Source organism: Ammospiza nelsoni, chromosome 25 (genome assembly GCF_027579445.1).
Source record: "Ammospiza nelsoni isolate bAmmNel1 chromosome 25, bAmmNel1.pri, whole genome shotgun sequence".
Lineage (NCBI taxonomy): Eukaryota > Metazoa > Chordata > Aves > Passeriformes > Passerellidae > Ammospiza > Ammospiza nelsoni.
The window spans coordinates 2,901,867-2,926,485 of record NC_080657.1 but is presented as its reverse complement, the minus strand read 5'-3'; the positions used below and the strand labels follow the sequence as shown (position 1 = coordinate 2,926,485).

The window sequence follows — 24,619 nt, the reverse complement described above, 5'->3', positions numbered from 1 at the left end:
GTTGCGACACGCTATTGGTCACTTTGCTTGTCAGTCACCGCCGCTGCTGTCGGTGGTTGGCTGGTGAGGAGGAGGGGGGCTTCCGGGGGCGGGCGTACTATATTAGGGGCGGACAAAGGCGGCGGCGAGGCCGTCCAGCTCACCGCCATTTTGCGCAGCGGGCGCTGAGCAGTAGCAGCCGCCGCGGCCGGAGCTCTCTTCTCATCTCCGCCTCCTCCCTCCGCTACACCATGTCGCGGGATCGCTTCCGTAGCCGTGGCGGGGGTGGCGGCGGGTTTCACCGGCGTGGCGGCGGTGGAGGACGCGGCGGTCCCAACCACGATTTCCGCTCGCCGCCGCCCGGCATGGGCATGGGACAGAACCGCGGCCCGATGGCGGGCGGCCCGCAAGGCCCGGGAGGTCCGCCGGGAGGAGGCCCGAAGCCCGAACCGCCGAAGCCGCCCACGTCCACCTCTGCTCCGCCTTCTTCATCCTCCTCAGCCTCCGCCACCACGGCGGGACCCACCGGCAGCCAGGCGGGAGCGCCTCCATCCTCTGCGCTTCCCGCGGGGCAGCAGCCACAGCAGCAGCCGCCAGTTTCGGCTCCTTCCTCGTCTCCTGCCGGTGCACAGCCGCAATCCAAGCCCAGCCCCAGCCCCACACCGGCCGGCGGCCCTAAGAAAGGACAAGGACAGTCTCCCGGCGGCGGCCCCAAGGGGCCGGGCGGCCCGCAGCAGGGGCCGCACAAGGGCGGCCCGGGGCACCGCGGCGGGCCGGGCGGGGAGCCGCGGGGCCGCGGGCAGCAGCACCAGGGCCAGCAGAGCCTCGGGTCTCAGCAGGGCTCGGGAGATAGGAGCGAGAAGCTGTCGGACGAGGTGAGTCACGGCCCCCTCCACACCTCCCTCAGGCACAAGATGGCGGCGGCTCCGCGCGCCCGCGCCGCCATCTTGAGGGGAGGAGCGGGGCAGAGGCGGCGGCGCCTCAGCGGGATGCGAGCGGTCCCCGGTGTCGGGGCGGCCCCGGGACTGCGGTTTGCGTTCCGTCGCCTTGCCCGGAGCTGCGGCTTGGGTTCCTTCGCGGTGCCCCCGGCGGTGCCGCGGCTGCGGTTTGGGTCTCTTCGCGGTGCCACGGGGCTGCGGTTTGGATCCCCTCGCAGCGCCCGGGCGGTCCCGGCGTTGCGGTTTGGGTTATCCGGGGTCCTCAGGATTCCCCGCAATTCTGTGTGTAGCACTCAGTGATAGCTTGGTCTGATTCTTTGTAGGGCTTTAAAGCGAACCTCTCTCTGCTGAGGCGGCCCGGGGAGAAGACGTACACACAGCGCTGCCGGTTGTTTGTTGGGAATTTGCCTGCTGATATCACAGATGAAGACTTTAAAAGACTGTTTGCCAAATACGGGGAGCCGGGAGAGGTTTTTATCAACAAGGGCAAAGGCTTTGGATTCATTAAATTGGTAGGCATTCGTGTTGTGTGTTCATCCGTTTCGTTCTCGCGGTGTGGTGATGTACAAGTTAGTTTTCTAAGGCTGGGTTTTGCACTTCCCCCAGGAATCTCGAGCTCTTGCAGAAATCGCAAAGGCAGAGTTGGACGATACCCCCATGAGGGGCCGGCAGCTCCGCGTTCGCTTTGCCACTCACGCCGCTGCCCTGTCGGTGCGGAACCTCTCGCCCTACGTGTCCAACGAGTTGCTCGAGGAGGCTTTTTCCCAGTTCGGTCCGGTGGAAAGAGCTGTTGTGATTGTAGATGATCGAGGTAGATCAACAGGAAAAGGCATTGTTGAGTTTGCATCAAAGCCAGCTGCAAGGAAAGCGTTTGAACGGTGTACTGAGGGCGTGTTTTTGTTGACAACGTAAGTACTTTGTCAGGAACTTTTAGTTTTAAGCTGAATAAAGACTGTAGGATTCTAGTTGTTCAGAATAAGGGCTTTTAGAGGAGTAAAACGGGTATTTTCTGTTCAGCACTCCCAGGCCAGTTATTGTGGAACCATTGGAACAGCTGGATGATGAAGATGGTCTTCCAGAAAAGCTTGCTCAGAAGAATCCGATGTATCAAAAGTAGGCACTATTTTTTGATATAAAGCGGGCATTAATGATGTTTTAAGTGGTATTGTCCCTGGCACTAAAGAATATGGCAAATTTTTCAGAAACAGGCTTTAGATTTTCAGTTGTATTGCCAGTTCTTGGTTTTATTTTTTTGTTTATTCATAGTTTAAAGTAACAATGATTTGTTTAGTGTATTCACGAAGTGTTACACAAGCAGTTTTCTACATTGTAGTACAAAGAAATAGCAGCTTGACACATGGTTTTGGTATATGTAGAAACTTGAAAAATCAGACTTGAACTGTTTCATGCTATTGTTAAAAGCTGAGATCTCCCTTAAGGCATGTCTTGGGTTGATGATCCCATGGGGAACTTGAAAAATTTACATTCGTGGTTTGAAATGAGAAGCAAAGTGAAATTTTAACTCATTCCCTGATTTGTATAAACTTGTTGCATGTGGATTTGCCTTATGAGCTGACTACTGGCATAAAGGAACAAAGAGTCTAGAGGAGTATTAAAGAGTTAAGAGAAATCTTTTCTGAAACGGCAGTTTTGTGTTAGAATCTGTATATTAAACCTGTTGTAGGAATTTTATATTTTCTCAGATCACAAAAGGGAGTGCAGGGAGGGAGATCCAGTCAGTCTTGCTTGGCTTAGAAAGAGCTCAAAATTCCTTGCTTTGATCAAAATTTTTAAGTGGTTTAGAGGCAGCTTTGAGAACAATGTGGATTAATACAATGTTCCAAGTATTGAAATACTAATTCATACTGGTAATGCATGGAAAGCTTTTGAACTTGGTAATTTTGTTCCATAAATTACCGAATTTTAAATTGGAGTTTATTTATATGACAAAACAACCTGTTGGCCCTCAGGCACTTCTATAATTATTTCCCTGAAAGCGAAGGCTGTTATTTGCCTTTGACACAGAGTGCTTTGGCACTGGAAAACTCCACCTTGATTGTGCCTGCTTGGGCAAAGGCCTGTCTTTTTTGAACATTTTCCACCTGCAGTTGTCAGCAGTGAAATGTCTAAAGACAGTTAAAAATGAGGCAAACAAGCAGTAACACTCTGAAGATTTTCTTGGATGTGATAGTGCAGGAATCTCCACATGTGCTGTGATAATTATTTATATTCAGTGCTGTTGTCTGTATATAAAATGCAGCAGTTCCATCAGAGCCAGTTCTCCTGTGCTTGTCAGGTGTTCTCAGGGTGTCCTTGATGTTCCCTGATAATTCAGTTATTTTGGTCATGATCTTGTACTGACCTTGAATTTCCAGGATTGCCCACTCTGAGTATCTTCCTTTCTGCAGGGAAAGAGAGACTCCTCCCCGTTTTGCTCAGCCTGGCAGTTTTGAATTTGAATATTCTCAAAGGTGGAAATCTTTAGATGAAATGGAAAAGCAGCAGAGAGAGCAAGTGGCAAAAAATATGAAAGATGCCAAGGACAAACTTGAAAGTGAGATGGAAGATGCTTATCATGAGCATCAGGCAAACCTCCTGCGTCAAGGTAATGGCTTCTGAATTATTTTTTTTTTGCTTTAAATGCTGGCTTAAGTATATGGTTCTTTAATGGTTTATTGAGGAAATTCATGCTTTTGGCTATGAACTTGAGAATTTCAGAGTTAAAGAGGAACTGGCAGTTTTTTTAAATTTCTGTGGTGTATTGGTAAGAGCAGTGACACTGGAATGTACTTTCAGTGGTGTATTGGTAAGAGCAGTGACACTGGAATGTACTTCTCTGCCCCAGTGCAGATGTAATTCAGATGTAGTTAAAGTGGGACATTGTGTGGAAAAGCTGCTCACAGGCTTCATTCCTGCAGACCTCATGAGGCGCCAGGAGGAGCTGAGGCGGATGGAAGAACTTCATAATCAGGAAATGCAGAAACGCAAGGAAATTCAGCTGAGGTTAGTTTGGCTTTCATGGGATTTTATTAAAAATTAGATTGACCTTTTTCTTTTTTCAATTACTTACATGTGAAAGTTTTTATTTTTCAAGAAACACCATTGCTGCTTCAGTTTGTGTTTGCGAAATTGAACTACTGTGTAAGTTTCTCCTTAAATATTTTGGCATCATAGAGTATATTTTTGTTCTGAAGTTTAATCTTTCAGTGCCTTTATATTGTTGGAGGAGTTGATGTTAGTGTGTGTTCAATGTGCATCATTCCTGGGGTTTAACATTGCTTTCTGGTGACCAGGCAGGAGGAGGAGCGCCGCCGGCGGGAGGAGGAGATGATGATCCGTCAGCGGGAGATGGAAGAGCAGATGAGAAGACAGAGGGAAGAGAATTATAGTAGAATGGGTTACATGGATCCAGTAAGTGACATGGTGGTGGGTTTGGGTCATGTTACCATGCTCAGGAGTTTTGTAGATATATTTTTAACATGGCTGTGTTTTGCTTCCTTTGGGTTGGTGATTGCACTGTGTGTGTGTATGGGCAGTGGCAGTATTTGCCTTATCTGTATTTTGTCTCCTGAAAAGTTTGGGTTTTGGTGGTTGATTATCCAAGTTAAAAGTTGTTTCTTCTATGCAGAGGGAGCGAGACATGAGGATGGGTGGTGCTGCCACAATGAACATGGGAGGTAAAGAACCTTTTAAGTAATTACTTTGTGTTGCTAACTTAGAAATTGCAAGAATGTGATTATATATTTCTCTCTCTTAGATCCTTATGCTTCAGCAGCCCAGAAATTTCCACCTCTGGGAGGTGGTGGCGGCATAGGTTATGAAGCTAATCCAGGAGTTGGCCAAGCAGCCATGAGTGGTTCTATGATGGGAAGTGACATGGTAACGTATCCTGTGGTGGCTTTAGCTTAGCACAAGGGAGTTATGGTTGGGAATGAGTTCTCCAGTGTTCGGATGGTTGTGGAAATGTCACTGTTAACTGCTGACTCTCTTGTCAGGTGTTTAACACAGGACAACGTGGCAGTGTGTAGCCCTAGAGTAGCTGATAACCTTTATGGTAGCTTACACACTCAGAAATTGTTGTAAGTGGATTCAAATGTGCTCTTGAGCATATTTGCAATTAACTGACGTCATTGGACTTTGGAAATTCTGCGTCACTGTTAGGCTTGGAAGGATTTTTTACGAATTCTAGAGAATCTGACAAATTTCATCAAAATACTTCATGTGGTAGTTTTTTAGTAATTTGATGTTCTGTATTGATGGACAAGAGAGATTTTTTTGTTCTCCTTCCCAATGTGTAACACTGTTTTGGCCCTTCCAAGCCTAGGTAGGCTGGATGCTTGTTGGTCTGGGTGTGCTGTTCAGTCCAAAATCTGCGCTCAGGTCTTTCCCAGCAGCAGATAATCTTAAATTATCAATGGTACACAGCATATCCCTTAGTCTGTGCTGATGTTGCTGTAGAAGAGCAGAAATGCTGGTTTTTAGCTTCAGGCATGTTCCAGCTATCCTGGACTGTAGCCATTTGTGGTTCCTGTCTCCCAAAGGAATGCTAGCCCGGTCTGTTTTCCTGTGTTGGGCATGACACAAAGGTAGAGCCTGTTAAACTGCAGCATATCTCCTGTTCAGAGGTATGATTCCAAACTGTACTAATTTCTGGCACACTACATGTGTGGCTGGGCTTGGAGCCTGTTTGGTGTTCCTACACTGAAGCACCATGGATGCAGATGACAGAAGTGTTTAATGGGCAAGATGGGAATCTGTTGGCTTAGGTGGCGATAGCAGTGTGCTTTCACCCTCCTGAAAGGGTGTACACCTGCAGCACAAGCTGAACTAATGATTTTTGGGTGGGTTTAGGCCTCTGGCTTAATGAGCTGAGCTACCATGGTAGCTTGTCAGATACCTTCTGTTTTATCTTTTTGGGGAACATATCTTTGGAATGGTAACTTCCCAGAGCATCATTGATTCAGTAGACAGTGCTGTTGGCCTTAAGGTACCTCAATAACCTACTGATACATGAGCAGTTCCTGAGCTTCCTGTGAGCAGTTAGGCAGTGTGTGGTGGATACTATGTACATTTTTCTCCTGAAAACCATTGTAACAGGTGCATGTTGAACTTGTGTAATCCCTGAGATGTGATCTGGTCAAAAGATGTGACAGTGAGGTGCATTAACTGCCTGGAGTTTCTTAGGTTGGGGATCTCTGCCACACAGTGTGGTCACAGTTCCTGGGCTGATACCTTTAAACAGAGCTGGAGATGAGCTGAAGCTGCCATGAATTAGGCAGAAATAACCTAAGTAATATTTGTGAAACTCCTTTCTTGGAAGGATTGATGCTGACTTTCAGAAGTCAGGAGCTCTGAAGTGTGCAATTTCAGTTGCAGATACTTTTTGTAACAAACCACCTACCATTGTTCTGTGACTCAGTAGTGGGAACCTTGGTTGAAATGAAAATTTAAAGCTCTCTTTCACCTCATAATGTGTAACTTCTGTAGGTTGAATGCTGATCACACCCAGTAATACAGTAACTGAACAAAGTACATGCAACTAGAGGTACTAGTAAATAGACCTGAAGTCTCTGCTTTATTGCAGAGTAACTTAGCTGGTACACCTTGGTGTGAAACCTTTTCAATTGCTGTGAAGCTGTGAATTTTCCAAGAGCTTGTGGTGAAGGTGGGGTGGGAAGGGAGATACTGCCTGGATGCACACAACCCTCTGTGCATAGCTCTAACTGGAAACACTGAGTGCTTGGAACACGTTTTGCATCTGATGCAGCACCAGCAGCTCCGGAGTACGTTGGGTTTGAACAAGTGCCAGTCTGTGCTCGAGCAGTTGCGTTGGTTAGGTAAAGCACTGGTCAGTAGCTTTTTTCACATTTTTTTTTTCTTCTTGCAATGCAGTAGTGCTCACAATGAGTTTTGGTACTGCCAAAGGCCTCTGCAGTTTAGTCAGCAGACCGTAGTCTTAACCCCATCTTGAAAAGCACATGGTCTCTAGACAGCACATGCCAGTCCTGGTGAGTAGGCATTCTGTTACATTTGATGAATGTCAGCTCCTGCTTCAGCCAACTGGAGCTGCATTCTCTCATTAGGCTTATTTGGAAATGACAGTGATGTAATCTGAGCTTTTACTGCACTAAAGGTGAGAAGTTCACAAGCTATTTGCATTAACTTGGTTGAAAGTTTTGCTAGAGCTCATTTGGAAAAGTTGTTAATTCACATCTGCACTAATGCTTACATTTCTAGCACTGCAGGGAGGATCTGTTCTTTGTAACAGATGTATGAGAATGCATCAAGTGGGAACATACCTCAAGGCATGTATTACAATAAACTAATTTTTAAATTACCCTTTTTTCCTTTCTATGTTCCCGGTACCTGTGGATCGGCTCAATGGTGATTGTATCGACGAACCTTGACTACGGAACCTTCTAAAAATATATACTTAACACACATGGACATCAACTACTTATAATGAACTGTTCATTCTGTTCCAATAGCGTCCTGAACGCTTTGGGCAGGGAGGTGCGGGGCCCGTGGGTGGCCAGGGTCCTAGAGGAATGGGGCCTGGAACACCAGCAGGATATGGTAGAGGGAGAGAAGAATATGAAACCCCAAACAAAAAGCCCCGATTTTAGATGTGACCTGTAGTTTCATTCCAGTTTGTTTTTGTCTGTCTTGTTTAGACACCGACTTCTTAATTCTTGCATTTTAGTAAGAAAGCTACGTTTTTATGGATGTTAGAAACTTACTGACCTAATATTTGTAAGTGGTCTGTTTGGGCGAGTACAATTTAATTATGTAATGCAGTGTTTCAAAATCAAATTTAGCTGTTTTTTTTGATGTATAACGTCCCTAACTTGATGGCAGTGTACCTTGTGCCACTGAATTCCCAAAGTGTACCAACCTTTTTTTTTACTGTGCTTAAAATAAATAGAAAACTAAATGTAGTAACTCTTCTTGCCAGTCGTGGTTAAACAAATGAGGCCAAATACCACACCTGCCACAGTAAACCTGAGAGCCTCGAGCTGAGGTTGAACCTAGACCAGGGTGTGGAACTACAGTGAAGAGAGATCTCTTCCCACAGTGCCTCTCTAGCCAAAGATTGGGTTAAATTGTAGCTGAACTTTGCAGTAGGTGCAGATTTTTTGAGCAGTAATTGTGCTGCAACAAGGAAGCAAATGGAAATCTTAGAAATGCTGTAAGATACATTATTTAAAGCTTCAATGCAAGCAGTGCAGTAATGAATTCCATATTTTAGCTATGGGTGGTGGGATGGTAGCACTTACCACCCTGGCAGTTACTGCTTGGAATCTTTCAAAGACTTTAAGCAGAAGACTAGCAATGGTTATTTTTAAATAAATTCATAGAATGCCTTGTATTGGCTGACTTCCTCACTAAAGGATTGTTAATGTGATATTTATATGCTCTTAAGCTGTCTTGAGATTACAGGATCTGGCCTTGCTCCATATTGTACACCTGCCTGAAATTGCTTGGCAAAAAGACCAGAAGTGTTACTCGAGTGATTAAGGTTAATTTGCTTATGTCCTCATGCTAACAGTGGACTAATTTGCCTAGTTCAGAATACAATCATTTGTATTATGGGGACTGCAGGAACTATTCTTAAATTGTGTAGCTGGTGGGCAAATCCGAAAATCCTGTATGTAAAATACAGCAATCAGCTTGCTTGCATGATGGTTATCGCTTTTTTATTATTGATGTTTGGAGATAATGCTTCAAAAGTAGTATCTGAATCTGGAGTTTTAAGAGTTACTACTACACAGTGCAAATAAACTCCCTTTAAGGTTCTTTTTGTAGAAGATCTGATGAATTCGTTAGTTTGCTGTTCATTTTATTAAGCCCCAGAAGAATTTGAAAGCATTCTGGACTCATTGGTAAGGTAGTTGCTTTGCTTGTTATTACAATGTACCAGGTAAACTGGGAACTTGACTTCCCAGTGTCAAATACCTCAGTGTTAATGCAGGATACATCAACCTGCTTGGCACAAAGTAGGTAAACTTAGCTTGGCTGTACCATCACATGATCCCCAACCACTGGAGTTCTGTGAATAGCTTTAATCTTCCCAATATCCTTCCATTCCTCGTGCTGAGCATTGGCTAATTCTAAATTTTCTGCTAAATTTTCCCTGTGGTTAAAACCTTAAGTTTCAGATTGCAGGATTTTAGGGTACAGATATCTGATCCCTCTTGAAGTACTGTTACCCCTTGAATGACAGAATAGCAAGTTGGGAAATGCTGATACAGGTAACACTGACGTGGAACACGAAGCTCACTAAAGAGTGATTCAGCTTGTTTGGTGAATGCTTTCTGTTTACCCAGAAAAGTTTGGGGGTTGGTAACATGCTACAACAATGAGGAGGAAATTCCAAATTGGCAGTTCCTAAACTGCAGACCAAGTATTTGGAAGTTACTTGTATTGGGTAGTTTACAAATGAGCAGTATGGATGCAATTTGCATTATTGAAGTGGTTTTAAACAATATCTTTTCTGGAGGGTGTTCATGGGACACCCTCAAAAGGTGAAGGTGTCCGAGGTGGGGAATTCTAAACATGAACATTAAATTAATTTTTTCAGTTTATTTTTCAGATTACATGTCATTCTTTATTAAAAGAGATGCTGGTGCATATCCTAAAGTATGTTCTTTTATAGTTCTGTAACTTGGAAGAGTGAAGGATGCTGCTGTCTTTGTACCTTACAGAGCTTTTCTTTGGGTACCCCTGTTTTGTATGTAAGCTACCGTTGCTAGGTATTAAAATAGCTGAGCTGCAAAACCATGATTAGTAAATATATTTGAAAGATTTGGCAGTTTTCAAAAGATCTGAAAGTTTGGTTAAATCTGGCTTTGTTGTAGCTGCATAAGCAGAATTTCTAAAACAAGTTCTGCTTTGAGTTGCATGTACTAAACAGGCATATGATGAACTAGCCAACTTCTTTTCAAGACCTTTTAAAGATGGTGTCTTAAAAGCTGGCAAACATGTCAACTTTAAAATCTGATAAAAGTTACTAAATGTGGGAGGCGAGAAAGTGACATTCCTTTGATCTATTCCTATGAGGTTTTGGACTTCTTTCATAAACTCAGATTTATATAATTGAATCTTCTAAAATCATTCAGAAAAGTGCTTTGCTGGTCAGACCTGTTTTTGGATGGTCTGGATCACGTAACATTTTTGTACTGGACTTGGAGGACATTGGCTGTTGCAATTTAGCTTGTTTTATCAAAATTGAGCCCATTTTGACACTCAGAGCTCTAAAAACTGCAGCAAGTAGAAACTGGTATCGTTACACATATGTCTTCACACTTTCTCAGAAATGAATACAGAATAATCTTACCTTCTGGCGTAGATACACTAATCATTTATACAGCTGATGAGAAATTGAAAATGCTTTTGAGATTTTGTGGTATTTTTGTGGTAGACAAATTCTTGGCTTCTCCTTGGCAACCATTTACTGTGGCAGCAAGTTCTTGCTGGAGTTTGAGACTGCAATTTACACTTTAAACTAGTGGCCTGCTACATAACTGCACTTAGCCAGCATTTCTGCAGTTCATAACTGTGAGGAACGTAGTACCACAAATGGCAATGGACATTAGGACCCGGATGTAGTATTCCTGCTTGCTCCAAGATTCTCATTGCCGACTGCGTCCAGGTAGGTAACAAGCAATATCATATAACTTGGTGACTTTCTATGTAATCTTATCCTGTGGGTATTCTGACATCACACTTCTGACTGTGGAATTACAGTGCAGCACTCCATACCTGTATGCTGAGCTTGCATCAAAGCTGTGTGGTTTTCGGTTGGAAGCTTTTGTCTTGTTCAGAGACAAGAAATAACTTACTGTGGTTCTTAGCTGAGCATTTCCAGACCCGATTCCTCTGTACTTACAACTTGGCTTGGGTGGATTTTTCTTAGTTCCGATGTAATGAAGATATTCTTAAATGAACACTGTGGGGAAGAGGGAATGTGATCTTAAACTCAGTTCAGTAGTTGACAAGGTGCTCTCAGTGCCTGGAAAAGAACACGTTTAAATTCTCTGTAGTGATGAAGTGGCCCATCTGCAGCTCATCCATGTGTAGAGTCTTGGCTTGGTGGGAATGTGTCAGTAACCGCTGCTCTTGCCTCGTGTGTGCTATGTGAGAGTCACCTCAAGCTACTGGTGGTGCAAGCAGTTCTGAGACTGATCCAGAATATTTTTGAGGACATAAATGAGTGCTTGATTGAATATCCCTGTGAGTTTCATAGAGCTTATTGGACATTGCAGTAGTCTTTATTTTAAACTTTGATTGACAAGCCTGATATATTCCTCTGCTTTAATTGACAGTGATGAGATTCTGTACTTCTACCTCATAGAGTCATCTTGATAGTGCAATGCACAATTTCATTTTTCATCAGTCTTGGGATGTAATTCTAAACTCTTCATTACTAGAACTCCTGACTACAGTGTTCCAGGATTAACATGCTTACGTTGCTAGACATCCAGACATGCTGATCTCCAGCTCTTTTGCATTAGCTCTTGAACCTCAATTTCAAGGTCCCTTGTTCCAACGAATGCTCTGGCTCTTGTCTGATACTCAGTTTATTTCACAGGTGCTGTAATGTGTTTTCCCTTGTTCTGCAAAGTTCTGCTTTGCATACTTGTTTCTGGTATTATTGTCACTTCTGGACCCTTCTTTGTTACTTTCCAGGCAGGACTCTTGCTGGTGAACAGGGATCTGCTGGACAACCTTGCCCTCTGCTGTAGCCACCTTTCCATGTTCCATTGAACCCTTGAAGTAGCAGGTGCACCATGAGTTAATGACAACAGGTCTTTGGTTACACCACAGTGAGTGTAGCCCACGCCAGCTGGTCACACAGTGACACCTTGTCACAAAGTCAGTTTGGCTTTTTATGATGGTTTACCTTTACCTGTGACTTGAATCCATTTTGTGATGGCTTATCCTTACCTGGGACTGGGATCCAGTAGCAAACCTGCTGGCAGCCACTGTGCTGTCAGGTAGCAAAACTGAGTTAGTGATCTTAAACCATTGCTCAACATCTGACTTAAGTTTTTCCATTGTGCTCTGGATACTTGACCTGCAGGAATGTCATGGAGGGGTTATTGGCACATCTGCCTCATTCTACGTACTTGAACTAAGCAGGTTTTTGACACTCTTGGAGCAAGCAATTTGTGAGTAAAACCATGGGGCTCAAACCAGCTCTGGCTGCAGTAATGAAACTTGGTGTGGTAGCAAACTTAGTCATGTCTGCTCTAAGTCAGTCTGTAACAAGTGGGTACAAGAAATGACATTCAAGTGCTTGCATTGTGTTTCATCTTGGTTTTATCTGTGTGTGAAACACACTTTTTCTCAAAAGCTTACCTGAAGCTCAGAAGTGTGGTGTCAGAATACATCTGCGTACTGCTAGGCCCTCCGAGCAGAGCCTGCTGCTGGCAGGAGAGCACAGCACAGCGTGGATGGGGCTTTATTGTAACATTAAGCATACAAAGTGTTGATTTGCTTGCAGTTCTCCCCATAGCTAAACACTGAGGCCTGTGAGTAGTTTTAGGACTGGAGCAGTAATGGGGTTGCATGTCTCTGTTAATCATTGCCAGCTGCAGTGACATGATCAGGAAGGCCAGTGTTCTGTTCCATTATGTTCAATGAGGCTGAGCATGTTGGGAAGGATGCATCCAAGTATGCTGCTCTGGGGAATCACTTGGCTTCTTCCACTACCAGCAAGTTTTGGAATCAGCTAATTAGCTTCAGATTTTTTCACACTCTCCATACCAGCTAGTGGGGCTGTTAAATAGCTGCTGCCTGGAAAAGGAAAAAAGGGAGGATTGGCCTTCTCCCAGCTGTGTCATTGCTGCTAGGTAATGATTGACACGTTAGGACTTGGCTGTGCAATCCCGCAGTGGTCTGTGAACACCCCATCTCTATAAATGTTGCTTCTGAACACCAGTACTGAAGAGCTAACTGGGGAGGGCTGGGAGGAGTGTGGCTAGCAGGGAATTTGCAGTGTTCAAAGGATGCACAAAGATATAGTATCCCTTATGCATGGTGTTTGTTGCTATGGCAGAGAAAACAAAACGTGCATAACTCTCCTGCTCCCGAGGGCTGTGAGGAAACCCAGTGGGTGGTGGGTTGGAGACTAAAGCCTGAAGTTGTCCCTGCCTGGTCAGATCATGCTGTGCCCATGCTGGGATCTGCCTCCCCACTGGAGCTGTGCAGAGCCTTGCTCCACATCCCCAGCTCTCACCATTGCAGGCTGCCCTCAGCTATAGTAAAAGGAGGCCTTGAGGAGGGAAGAACCTGCTGAGGATAAAAGCAGTGACAGTGCCAACCTGTAGTGTCTGCCTCTGGCTTCTGAAGCACTTGTTCTACTGTAGAACACAAGAGCTCCAAGAGGCCAGGTCCACTGCACTGCCTCAGGAAGGGGAAGAGAGAGGGCATTGCTACAGGAGACAAGTAGGGTCACCGAGTTGGAGTAGCTGATGAAATTAAAGCCTTCACATAAGGGATAGTATACCTCTGGCTGCAGTCAAACCTCACTGTGCTCACACTGGGGTTATGGTTTGTGCTCAGGGTGCAGTTCTTCAGGCAACTGCCTGCATATTCCTTCAGCTCTTGATGAGTGTTTAGGTTAGCCTATTTCTGCCCCTTATTCTTCCACGTAATAGTTTGGAGTAATTGATAAGTTCCCCCTCATAACTAATCAGTCCATGTATGTTAAAACCTTATTTTTAAGTTAGTTTTGAAATGGTCACAATTTGTTGTGTATGACTCTAATAACTTCAGTTGTTATCCTTTAGGTGAAGATGAAAGCTGAGTGACACCAGAGTGCTCATCCATTGGAAGTAAGTATTGCTTTTTTGGATTAAATAATAAAGGTTTCTGGACACTTGGTGTTCAGTCACTGAGTACCTTTGAATTGGGGATCACTGAAAAATGGATACATTAAATGTGTAGGGTAGAACACAGTCCCTGCTGTCACACTGTGGGCTTGAGCACCCTGACTCTACCTGGGCTTGATATCTTGACAGCAGCAACTAAAAATACCTTTCTAGACGTGGGTTTGTACAAAAGATTTCAAAATCACTTGGGGGTGTAATAACTTGGGAATGTTTTTCCAGTTGAGGAGTTGAACATGAGCACATCCAGCACGGTGCCCAGTGGTGTGTGGAGGGACCAAGGGAACAGGTGGACAAGTAAGTAGTTGTTGTTCTTACACTGCTGTGAGGGCTTGCTAGCCCATCACCCTGTGCTGGTTTATGTAATTCCTGCCTGAAACGTGTGATTAATCTCAGTTTATATAGAAGTTTCTGCATCTTGCTTTTGTAGAGCCAAAATGTAATGATTGTCTAAAGCTTTTCAGCCCTGCAGCAGCAAATAAATTCTGTCCTTTGTGTGCAGCAGGTGGTCAAACAAGAAATGACCATTCCTGCACTCAGGCTGCAGTTGGTGATTGTCAGCATGGGAAAAGGAGAATAGAGCAGCTGCTTCTCAGATGTTAATTCAACTAAACCTTGTTAAAAAGCTATTTGCTGAAATACTTTAACAATGAATTAAAAAAATAACCTGGTGTATAAATCAGCATGTACAGGAGTGAAGCAAATAGCAATTCAGGAAAATAAACCAACTTGCAGAGCTGGAATTAATGACATTTTCCCTCTAATTTGCCACTAAACTACAAGGGGAAACTTCAGATATTTAAAATCTTGTTTGAGGAGCAACATGCTGAGTACCTTAACTCTGGAGTCACAGGTGAGTAACAACAGACCTGTAAGGTGTGAAGCCAGTGGGATTCAGTGGGTGAATTCCTATTGAATCCTCTGTGGTTTGTCACTGCTGCTCCTTGCTGTGGGGTAGGAAAACACACAAAGCCATAGCTGGTCTTAAAAATACATGAATTCTGTTCATTTAATCTAAAATCTGATGAGAATACTTGAGAATATTTGGCAGGCACATGGCCTGTGATTCTGAATGGTGATTCCATGTCATGTAGTTTCTGCTGTTGTTGTCTTTCTTTCACAATCTCTCTAATTATGTGCTTTGCACTTGCAGAAAAAGAAGTCTGAGTGCAATGAAGAGGAACCAGGAACATACAGCTCTTAAAAATAAAATATTTAAATATTTTTATAAATTACTTCTGTTTTATTCCAGAGGGTATTCAGTGAATAAGCAGTCTGTCAGTGTGGGGTGGTATGGCTGGGTCTGAGAAACACAAAAATCTGGACATTTCACTCATTCCTTACTCCCTTTTTGTGTGTTACATAGTTTGTATTGTGGAATTCCACATGTTTACCTGTGCCTGGTTGGTTTTTAAGAGCTTTCTTGGTGTTAACTGTAGTAATTAAGCCTGAGATGCCAAGAGTTAATTCTCTAGAAGCCAGAGCAGGGCTGGGTTTAGCTGTTGCAGCACAAATTGCAGTGGTTCACATTGCTTCACTTGGTGCTTTGGCAGCTGCACTGTGCACATACACTGTGGTTCATGCTGTCATTGATTAAATACAACCCTTTGTTTAAATATCAAGTTGTTTAAATGTTGAAATACACCAGTGGTGGCTCTGCTCATTGTAGCAGGGTTTCCTCCTGCAGTGGCACGAAGTGTTGTAAACATTTGGCTGGGACCAGATTAGAAACAAGAGAATAAATTTAATTTCATGTGGCAAAGTGGTATGAAACACTTGAGAGGGGTCTGAATGCCTGGGAGTGCTCATGGCAGGGGGGTTGGTGCTGCACTAGGAGCTGCTGCTGTTCTCTCTCAGGCAATCAGGCGCTGGTTGAGGGCAATCTGAGGTGTTTCACTGATTTGATGACTTTGTGGTATTGTGTGGATCCTCAGTAGCTGCCCTGCAGGGGCTGGGGTTCAGTGTATTTGTCTCTACAGCTACTGCAGCTTGTGCAGCATTTTTTCTTCAGATTCTGTTATTTTCCAGTAACTTGTCCTCATTTCCACTGTTGCAGCCCTGGCTGCTTCCTGTGAGAAATTGTTCCAGCTTTCCATGTGCTGAACTGCATCTCCTCAGCTCCCTGCTACGAGCAAACTGCAGCCTGTGCCCTGTAGGGACAGGATGGGTTTTCCATGGTGCTGGTGTTGGCTGTGTCCTCTGCTGACACCTTGTTCTACCAGATAATTCATTAAGTAGCTTCTGTAATCAATGAAAGATCAGAGACTGAGAGCAGATACACTTGAACAGTATCCTGGGAGCAGTATGTGCTGCCCTGATCGCACTGAGCTGCTGCACTCACTTTTTCAGGTTTTGATGTTTATTTTTTAATTCCTTTCTTACCAAAGAGCTTTCCAAGCTGTGAAGGCCTGGAGCCTGCCCTGGCCTGTTGCTGTCATTGCGTGGTGTGCCAACCCCAGCTCCAAATCGTGTTGAGCAGCTGAAGAATCATGTGCTGCCAGGATTAAAAATAGTGTCACTGCCCCTGGCCCCCGTCCAGACAGTGCCTGTGGCAGCCCCTGCAACCTGGTGGCCAAGCTGGGGCCAGTGCAGGACCAGGCTGGCCGTGCTTTCTGTGCCCCACAGTGCTTCCTCGTGCCTGGAACACACTTCGGGCTCTCCTGATTTATTGGCAGTAAAAAAATATTTCCACTTGAATTACACAAACGTCAGCGCCCGCGGCTCCCTTGGGGCCCGGCTCGCCAGTTCCGAGCTCGGCCTGTGCCGGTGCTGGAGCAGCGCGGGCGGTGACGCAGAGCCGGGGGAGCGCGGCCGCCTCCGTCCCCCCGAGGCCGGGGCATCCTCGCTGCTGCCGCTGCCCGCTCCGTCCGCTCCTGCCCGCTCCGCAGCTGTGCCCAGCACTGCCCGTGCCCTCCTTGCCATCGGTCCCCGCAGCCCCTCGCACCCAGGTGCTGCCATGGATCACAGCTGCTCTCAAAGCCCACGAACCCAAGCTGTGGGATTTGTTGTGGGGTGGGGGGTTCCCTTTTTCCTCCAGCTCTGTTTCTGCGAGAGGATTTGTCACAGCTTGGGAGGTGATGCTGCACATCTGAGCACCCCCTGCCCCCGCAGCACCCAAGGGTGAGGGGGTCCCTGAACCTGCGGGCTGGGCCGGGCTCAAGCGGGCAGGGAGCGGAGCGGAGCCGGGGCTGGGCTGGGAACGGGGCCGGGTTGGGATCGGGGCCAGACTGGAATCGGGGCCGGGCCGCTCCGCCCCGCTCCGCCCCCGGGCCCGCCCGTCCCGCCATGGCGGCGGCCTTCACCGCCCTCCGTGTCCTGCTTGGGATCTTCTTCTTCCTCACGGGCGTCCTGAAGGTCTCGGACTGGCCCTCTGCCGACCTGCACCGGCACATGGTGAGCGCGGCCGCGGGCTCGGGGGCCGCAGGGCCGAGCCCGGGCGGAATGAGCAGGATGGGGGCAGAGCAAAGAGCAAAGAGCGCTTTGGTGTGCAGGGCTGAGCTCCGGGGGAAAGGGAAGGAGCAGGTTGGGGTGCAGGGCTGAGCTCCAGGGGAAAAGGAAAGGAACAGGTTGGGGTGCAAGGCTGAGCTCCAGGGGAAAGGAGAGGAGCAGGTTGGGGTGCAGGGCTGAGCCTCGGGGGCAAAGGAACAGGTTGGGGTGCAGGGCTGAGCTCCAGGGGAAAAGGAAAGGAACAGGTTGGGGTGCAGGGCTGGGCTCCAGGGGAAACCTTCAGGGCTGATCCTGTTGTGGTGCAAGGCTGAGCCTTGGGTAAGAATGAGCAGGTCGTGACTACAGGGGTTCAGGGTGGAGCACTTTGGGTGCAAGGCTGAGCCTTTCATTGTGAGTCAGCCCAGAATCCCTTGGAGTGCAGGGCTGATCCCCTTAGGCTGTGTGGTTATTTAGGATGCAGAGATGATCCCCTTGGAAGGCAGGGCAGGGCAGAGCAGACACACTGGATGGGGTTGTATTTCCTCAACCCCAGGCTCAGGGCTGCCTCACCCCTCTCCCACCCTTCCCAGGCATCAGAGTTCGTGCGTTTTGCCAAGGTGTTTCCCCTGAAGGACCTGGGCTTTGTGCCGGAGCCGGGCAGGTACCTGGCGGCCGTGGGCTGGGTGGAGGTGACGGCCGGGCTGTTGCTGGCATTTGGGCCCCAGCTGCTGCAGGAGATCAGCAACTTCATCCTCAGCGTCGTCATGATCGGTGAGAGCCAGCGGGCACCCACTGCCCATCGGGGCTCTGGGGACACCCTTGGCCAGCCAGAGACCCCCATTCCTGTGCTCTGCTCCTTGCCCAGGTGCCATCTACACGCTGCTGGCGCTGCAGGAGCCGCTGGCCATGTGTGCCCCGGCCACCCTGTCCCTCGGCCTCCTCCTGCTGCTCAACATCCGTGGGTACCCAGCTGCCCCCCGGCCCAAGTTCGAGTGACGAGAGGCAGGAAGGACAGACAGGAAGGACAGACGGCTCAGCTGCTGGGGAGCAACACCTTTATGGTGTTTTTGGGGACGATGTCGCATCCTTGCTGACAAGACACAGTGTGTCCTCTCCTGCCTCTGCCCGTGACTCTGGTGCTGGTTGTCCCCCCCCTGTGGGACCTGGGCTGGTGCTGTGGGACGGTGGCCGTGGCACCATGGTGACACTGCTGTGGCACTGCTGTGACCCTGCTGAACTCGCACAAGGCGTCCGGCTCTTTCCAGTGTTTGGCCACACTAAGCAGAGGCTGGCTCTGCTCTCTTTCAAATTTTGGAATAAAATCTCTTGTTTTTCATGTTTTGCCTCCCTGTTTATTTCTGCCTTGCCCCCATGTTAAGCCTCAGGGGCTGAGGGGATGTCCTGGGGCTCGAGGACCCAGTCCCTGGGGACAATGCCTGGACACAAGGCCTGGGGACATGTGGGAGCTGGTGCAGGAGCTGGCACAGAGGCGGATGGACAGGGGGGTGGGGAGAGCCCATCTGAGGTGGGATGCCACAGCCCCCCCACAATGTGTCAGGCCCCTTGCTGCACACCCAGGCAGTGACAGGATTGAGTGCCCAGGCAGGCATGTGCTTTTTGTGGATCTTGCTCCCACAGAGAGCCACCCTCTGCCACCCCAGATGGGCACAGCACGCTCAGGATGAACGTGAAGTGGCTCCCAGCAAGGGGGCTGGGATGGCTGTGCAGGGAGTGTGGCTGTTGGGATAAACAAGGGGTGTAAGACACCCCTGTACCCCTGGTGAGACTGAATTTAAATATCACCTACCTCGGGGTGACATCTTTGGTGTCCCAAAGGAGCACACACAAACTTCAGGGCCACACAAAGCAGCGACTCAGATGCTCACAGACCTTGGGGGGGCCTGCAGGGCTGCTCCCCTTAAAACCAGCTTTGAAGCCAACAAAAGAGGCAGGAGGAGGCAGATTCCTGCTTTGATCCCTTTGGGGCATCCCTCTTCTCCCCAGCTGCCGGCTGCAGAAACTTGACCCTCTGCTGCTTTCATGCAGGCGTGGGTGGGAGAAGGGCCCTGGGAACTGGAATGAGATGAGGCTGGGGGCACGGGGGGGGGGGTTTCTGGCCACTCCCACATGCCCCCAGCCCCGTCAGCCGGCGCAGGGGGTCTTAGGGTGGCTCCAGCAGGGAATTCCCCATTACATACACACACAGGTGCTCTCCCCACTCCAGCTGCTGTCCCACAGACACTAACACAGGGGCGTTTGGGATGGTGGGTGGGGGTCAGGCAGCCCCTGCCTCCCCCAGCGCTTAAAGCCATCCCCAGCCTGGCTGGGTCACAGTGAGGAGCAGCCAGAGGGGACGGAACCGCTCCTGCCTGACCCGACGAGGTGAGTAACAACCGTGGGGTGGGTGAGATGGAGCATTTGCCGTGTGTGTGATGGGGAAGGAGGAGGAAAAGGGGACCCTGAGGGATTCAGACTCAGGTCCCCCAGGCTCAGCAGCTCGTGCTCTCCGTGCCTCAGCCCGGGGCTGGGTGCTGTGCGTGCCGAATCCAGCCCTGCTGTGCTGGAAAACACCAGCTGGTGACTCAGTGCCTTCGTTGGCGAGGTGTGGGCAGGCAGTGATGGGAGGTGAAGGAACTGCAGCCACTGCAGCACAGTGTGCTTTCCCATGGCCAGGACCAGAGGCAGACCCTGCTGTGCAGGACCGGGGGGTGTGGGGGGATTCTGGCCCTGTGTTTGTACCCCCTGTCCCTACCTGGGTTTCTCCACTCTGGAGCTTGCTCATGCCTGGCTCCATGGGGCATTTGGGGTGCTGGGGGAGTGCTGGGGGAGGGCTGGGGTGGGTGGCCCCACAGGCACGTGCTGTGTGGGAGGTGTTAAGCCCTGCAGCTGCTGACTGGAGCCAGTGTGGCACCTTCGGGTGCCTCGGACTGCAGCTCTGTCCCCTGGCTGTGCTGCAGCTGTGCCTGCCACTCCCTGTGAGCTCTAGATGGGCAGTTGACAGCGGCCTCTAGGCTCCTTTGTTGTGTGGGGGGACAGAGCTGGGGTCTCCTCCTCTCCTGTGTGAGCTGAGCCCTTCCAGCACACTATGGCATTCCCACATGGCTCTGCCTTCAGTGCCCAGCGGTGCCAGCCAGAGAGGTCATCCTGTCCTGGTCAATGTCCCTCCCCTGTCCCCAAGGGTTGCCCCTGACTGTCCCCATCTTTGCAGGAGCCAGGGATGAACAGCTCAGTGCCAGGAACGCTGCTGGTGGAACACCCTGAAGAGTGTGTGCCCAACAACCCGGTGCAGTTCGTGCTGGTGCCCATCACCTACTGCCTGGTGCTGTGTGTGGGGCTGCCGGGCAACCTGGTGGCGTTGCTGGTCTTCCTGCAGAGCGGCAAGGTGAGGAAGGCCATCCGCATCTACCTCATCAACCTCACGCTGGCTGACATCCTCTTCAACCTCACCCTTCCCCTCTGGATCCACTACTACCTGGCTGGGGGGGACTGGCTCCTCTCGGAGGCCACCTGTCGCCTGGCCGGGGCCGCCTATTACCTGGCGACCTACAGCGCCATCACCTTCATGGCTCTTATCAGCTTTAACCGGTTCTGCGCGGTGCGGGCGGCGCGCCGGGTGCTGCCGCTGCCGGGGCCCCGCGGTGCCGCCCTGGCCTGTGCCCTGGCCTGGCTGCTGGGGCTGGGCTGCGCCGTGCCCACCCTGGCCACCCACCAGACCTTCCCCACGGCCGCCGGGACCACTGCCTGCTTCGAGCAGCACGGGCGGCAGCGGGGCTATGCCTACGCCATGGTGGGGTTTTTCTCTGCCGCCTTCCTGGTGGTGCTGGGCACCTACGCCTCCATCGCCAGGGCGCTCTCCGTGCCCGCTGCTGCCTCGCCAGGCTCGCACCGGCAGCAGGCCCGTGCCATGGTGCTGGGGATGCTGCTGGTCTTTGTGGTCTGTGTGGCCCCCTACCACCTGACGCTGGCCCCTTGGGTGGGGAGCCGGCCCTCTGCAGCTCTCTGTGCCCCCCCGGACACCCTGGATGTGCTGCACACGCTGAGTGTGGCCCTGCTCAGCCTCAACAGCTGCCTGGACCCCGTCATCTACTGCTTCTCCATCCGGCGTTTCCGCGCTGACCTGCACCGCACCCTGCGCAAGATCGGCCGGTGCTTCCCGCTGCCTCCACCGGCCCCGCCCGGGCCGGCTCCCGGTGCCCGAGCATCCTCCTTCACCTCCTCCTAGAGGGATGGGCACCGCGGTCCTGCCCCCGCCTGCCCCGGTGCCACATTCCCGCTGGGACCCGGTCCCTGTTGCCAGGTGAGGGATCGGGAGCAGCGTGGGGGGAGCTCCGGCTTCGTGCGCTCCCCTCCTCCCACCCCGCTCTGCTCTCTGTGCGTTCCCACGCTCCGGCAGCTCCTGCTCCAGCACAGATCCTGCCCCACGCATTGCAGGCACCGGCAGGGTGGCACTGGCACCGGCAGGGTGGCACTGGCACTGGGAGAACATCACTGGCACTGGGAGAGCAGCACTGGGAGAGCATCACTGGCACTGGGAGAGTGGCACTGGGAGAACATCACTGGCACTGGGAGAGCAGCACTGGGAGAGCATCACTGGCACTGGGAGAGCAGCACTGGGAGAGCATCACTGGCACTGGGAGAGCAGCACTGGGAGAACATCACTGGCACTGGGAGAGCAGCACTGGGAGAGCAGCACTGATACTGGGAGAGCATCACTGGCACTGGGAGAGTGGCACTGGGAGGGCAGCACTGCCACTGGGAGAGCATCACTCGCACTGGGAGAGTGGCACTGGCACTGTGAGAGGGACTCACCCAGCAATGGGAGCTGAGCCACAGTGGGGTGGTGAGGGATACTCAGAATGGTGAGGGATGCACAGTGGCTGCTGTCATCTCCCAGGGGTCTCCATCCTGCAGGGACATGCATGACCCAAGACCCCCATGGCATCCGCTGGGCTGCTGAGCTGTTTGAGTCCCCCTATCCTGTCCTGCAATGTCCCTAAGCCTCACGCCTGCACCCCTCCTGCTCTTGGCCAGGACTAAAAATGAACGAACCAAAGGCTCCTTCGCTGGCCCCTCACCGAGAGGTTTCTGTGCCCTGGGGAGGGCTGGGTCCGGGGTAACGCTGGCCCTCAGCCCAGCCCTGCTCCTGCAGCAGGACCCTGTCCCAGGGTGGATATTGCACCGGGGGCTGCTGGCCCGCACCCCCTGCCCCATTCCCAGCCCCATCCCCTGCCCATGCGGGGGCGGCCGCGCCGGGCGCTGCCCCCACCCCGCACCCGCCGCCCCCGTCCCGTGAGCCCCGGCGCGGCGGGGGCGGCGGAGCGGGCTCGGGGCCGGCCGTGGGCGGTGTGTGGGCGGGAGATGGTGTTTTCCCAGCCCTGGCTCGTCCCTGCCGCCAGCACAGCCCCGGTGCTGCACGGGCGGGAGGGCAGAGCGGCTGCTGTGCAGCCAGGGGGGTTCTGGGTGTGCTGGGGGCCAGGGGTGCATCAGCTGCCCCCCAGCTCGGGGTGCTGCTCCCCAGCACACTGCAACCCACGTGCGTGGGAGGAAATGTGAGGGGATGTGATGTCTGGGGACAGCTGGCACGGGATGGGCAGGGTGGCAGTGGGCACCAGGACGGGTGGGTGATGCCTGTGGCTGGTCAATCATTAAAGGCTGCCTGGATGCCAGCAGAGAGGAGGAGGTGCTGGGCAAGGCCTGACCCTGGGGAATGGGGACTCTGTGCACCACTGTGACCCAGGGACAGCATGGCTCAGTGAAGCCAGTCGTGGGTTCATGGGGTGCCCATGATGCCCGTGCTGCCTGGGCACTCTGCCCCCATGGCTGGGGCTGGATGATGCCTCCATGTGCCGCAGTGCTGCTGCTCAGCAGAGCTGGGACGTGTCCCAAGGTGCCTCAGCTCCACACCCGGCCCCAGGCCAGCTGCCTTCGACCACCCAGTTCTTCCCCTTTTGAAGTTCCTATTAAATTTTAATCCTTTTATATAACTGCTGAAGGAGGGGGCAGAGCTCTGCTCCCCGCCTGCAGCAGGAGCAGCCGTGTCGGCAATGCAGGATGCTGCAGGGCCTGGTGGCCTTGGGACTGGAGATCCCTTCCTGGAGGCACCAGGACTTTTGGGGGCTCTCTGCACACCAGGAGTGGGGACAGCCCCAGCTCCAGCTCTGGCTCTGCCAGGGTGCCCTGTTCAGTGGGAAAACCTTGGTACTTGAATCACAGCACTGGGACATGGACAGCACTGATAAAAAACACACACAGGGCACTCGTTTGGGCCATGTCCCCCCACGCACTGGGCAGGGCCTGGTGAGGGGTTCTGGGCTCAGCTTGGCACCAGGATGGAGCTTGTGCCACCACGCTGCTCCCACCACCATGCAGGGCGTTACCCAGGTTATTGTTCCTGCACTTCCAGCCCGCGCTCGCTGTAATTATTATTATTATAATTATGATCAAATTACAGGGTGTGGTGTGAGTGGCTCAGCGGGCAGGCAGCAGCGGGGTGGCCCTGGGTCTGCTGGGGGAAGGCTGGGCCTCGGGGGCTGCACCCTGCCCAGGGCTGTCCTGGCACCCTGGGGCTGTCCCTGCACCCTGGGGCTGTCCCTGCACCCTGGGGCTGTTCTGTCACTCAGGGATTACCCCGGGGCTGTCTCAGTACCCCAGGGTTGTCCCTGCATTCTGTCCCCTCCCTGGCAGGCTGTGTGCCCGTGGACAGGTGTGGGTGACAGTCCCGGGGTGCCCTCAGCTCGCTGGGGTGATCCAGGGGATGCCCAAGGGTGGGTACCCCTTGTCTTGGTGCCAGTCTGGCTCTGCAGGAGATGCCCACGGGTGGGTACCCCTTATCTCAGTGCCAGTCCAGCTCCACAGGAATGCCCACGGGTGGGTACCCATTGTCTCGGTGCCAGTCCGGCTCTGCAGGGGATGCCCACGGGTGGGTACCCCTTACCTCAGTGCAAATCTGGCTCTGCAGGAATGCCCACGGGTGGGTACCCCTTGTCTCGGTGCCAGTCCGGCTCTGCAGGGCGCCTCAGGGGATGCCCGCTGGTGGGTACCGCTCATCCCGCGCCCGCAGCATCTCCCCGGCCCCACGTGCGGCTGCCCCCGCTCTCCCCGCCCGGGGGTCCCGGGGCGCCGGGAGGCGGCGGCAGAGCCGCACCGGAGCCATTTTGCGCCGCCGCCGCCCGCTCTGGCTCCCGGGGAAAATCCACCGCCGTGTCTTGGCGGCGCCGCGGCGGCCCCGCTCCGCTCCCGCCGCTCCGCGCCCGCCCGCGCTGCACTGCGGGGCCGCCGCCACTCGCATGCTGCCGCCCGCCGCGCTCCCACGCGCGGGGCGCCGGCCCGGGCCGAGCCGGGACCAGCCGAGCCCAACCGAGCCGCGCCGGGAGCAGCCGGGCC

General features: G+C 51.4%; 3 protein-coding genes across 7 annotated transcripts; all 3 read left to right on the top strand.

Moving 5' to 3' along the window:
- The first annotated feature begins 136 nt into the window (after positions 1–136).
- Positions 137–15,042, top strand: SFPQ (splicing factor proline and glutamine rich). Of its 5 annotated transcripts, XR_009420002.1 has the most exons (13): positions 137–854; positions 1,241–1,429; positions 1,524–1,825; positions 1,935–2,030; positions 3,326–3,522; positions 3,836–3,920; positions 4,211–4,328; positions 4,546–4,594; positions 4,675–4,796; positions 13,712–13,756; positions 14,033–14,107; positions 14,594–14,663; positions 14,964–15,042. XR_009420002.1 is itself a non-coding variant. In XM_059488866.1 (11 exons), exons 1-10 carry the CDS (start codon positions 231–233, stop codon positions 13,730–13,732), a joined length of 1,803 nt encoding a protein of 600 aa, XP_059344849.1. In that variant the 5' UTR covers positions 137–230; the 3' UTR covers positions 13,733–13,756; positions 14,033–15,042. The 5 variants fall into 5 exon arrangements, 2 of the variants coding, with proteins under 2 accessions (XP_059344849.1, XP_059344848.1); XR_009420000.1 differs by lacking the exon at positions 14,594–14,663; XR_009420001.1 differs by having other exon boundaries at positions 14,594–15,042.
- A 2,039-nt stretch (positions 15,043–17,081) lies between these two features.
- Positions 17,082–18,572, top strand: TMEM35B (transmembrane protein 35B). The gene is made up of 3 exons (XM_059488913.1): positions 17,082–17,203; positions 17,827–18,007; positions 18,102–18,572. The coding sequence occupies exons 1-3, from the start codon at positions 17,096–17,098 to the stop codon at positions 18,230–18,232; spliced, it is 420 nt and encodes a 139-aa protein (XP_059344896.1). The 5' UTR covers positions 17,082–17,095; the 3' UTR covers positions 18,233–18,572.
- Positions 18,573–20,453: 1,881 nt separating this feature from the next.
- Positions 20,454–21,458, top strand: LOC132083687 (platelet-activating factor receptor-like). The gene has a single exon (XM_059488508.1). It carries the CDS (start codon positions 20,454–20,456, stop codon positions 21,456–21,458), a length of 1,005 nt encoding a protein of 334 aa, XP_059344491.1.
- The last annotated feature ends 3,161 nt before the right edge of the window (positions 21,459–24,619 follow it).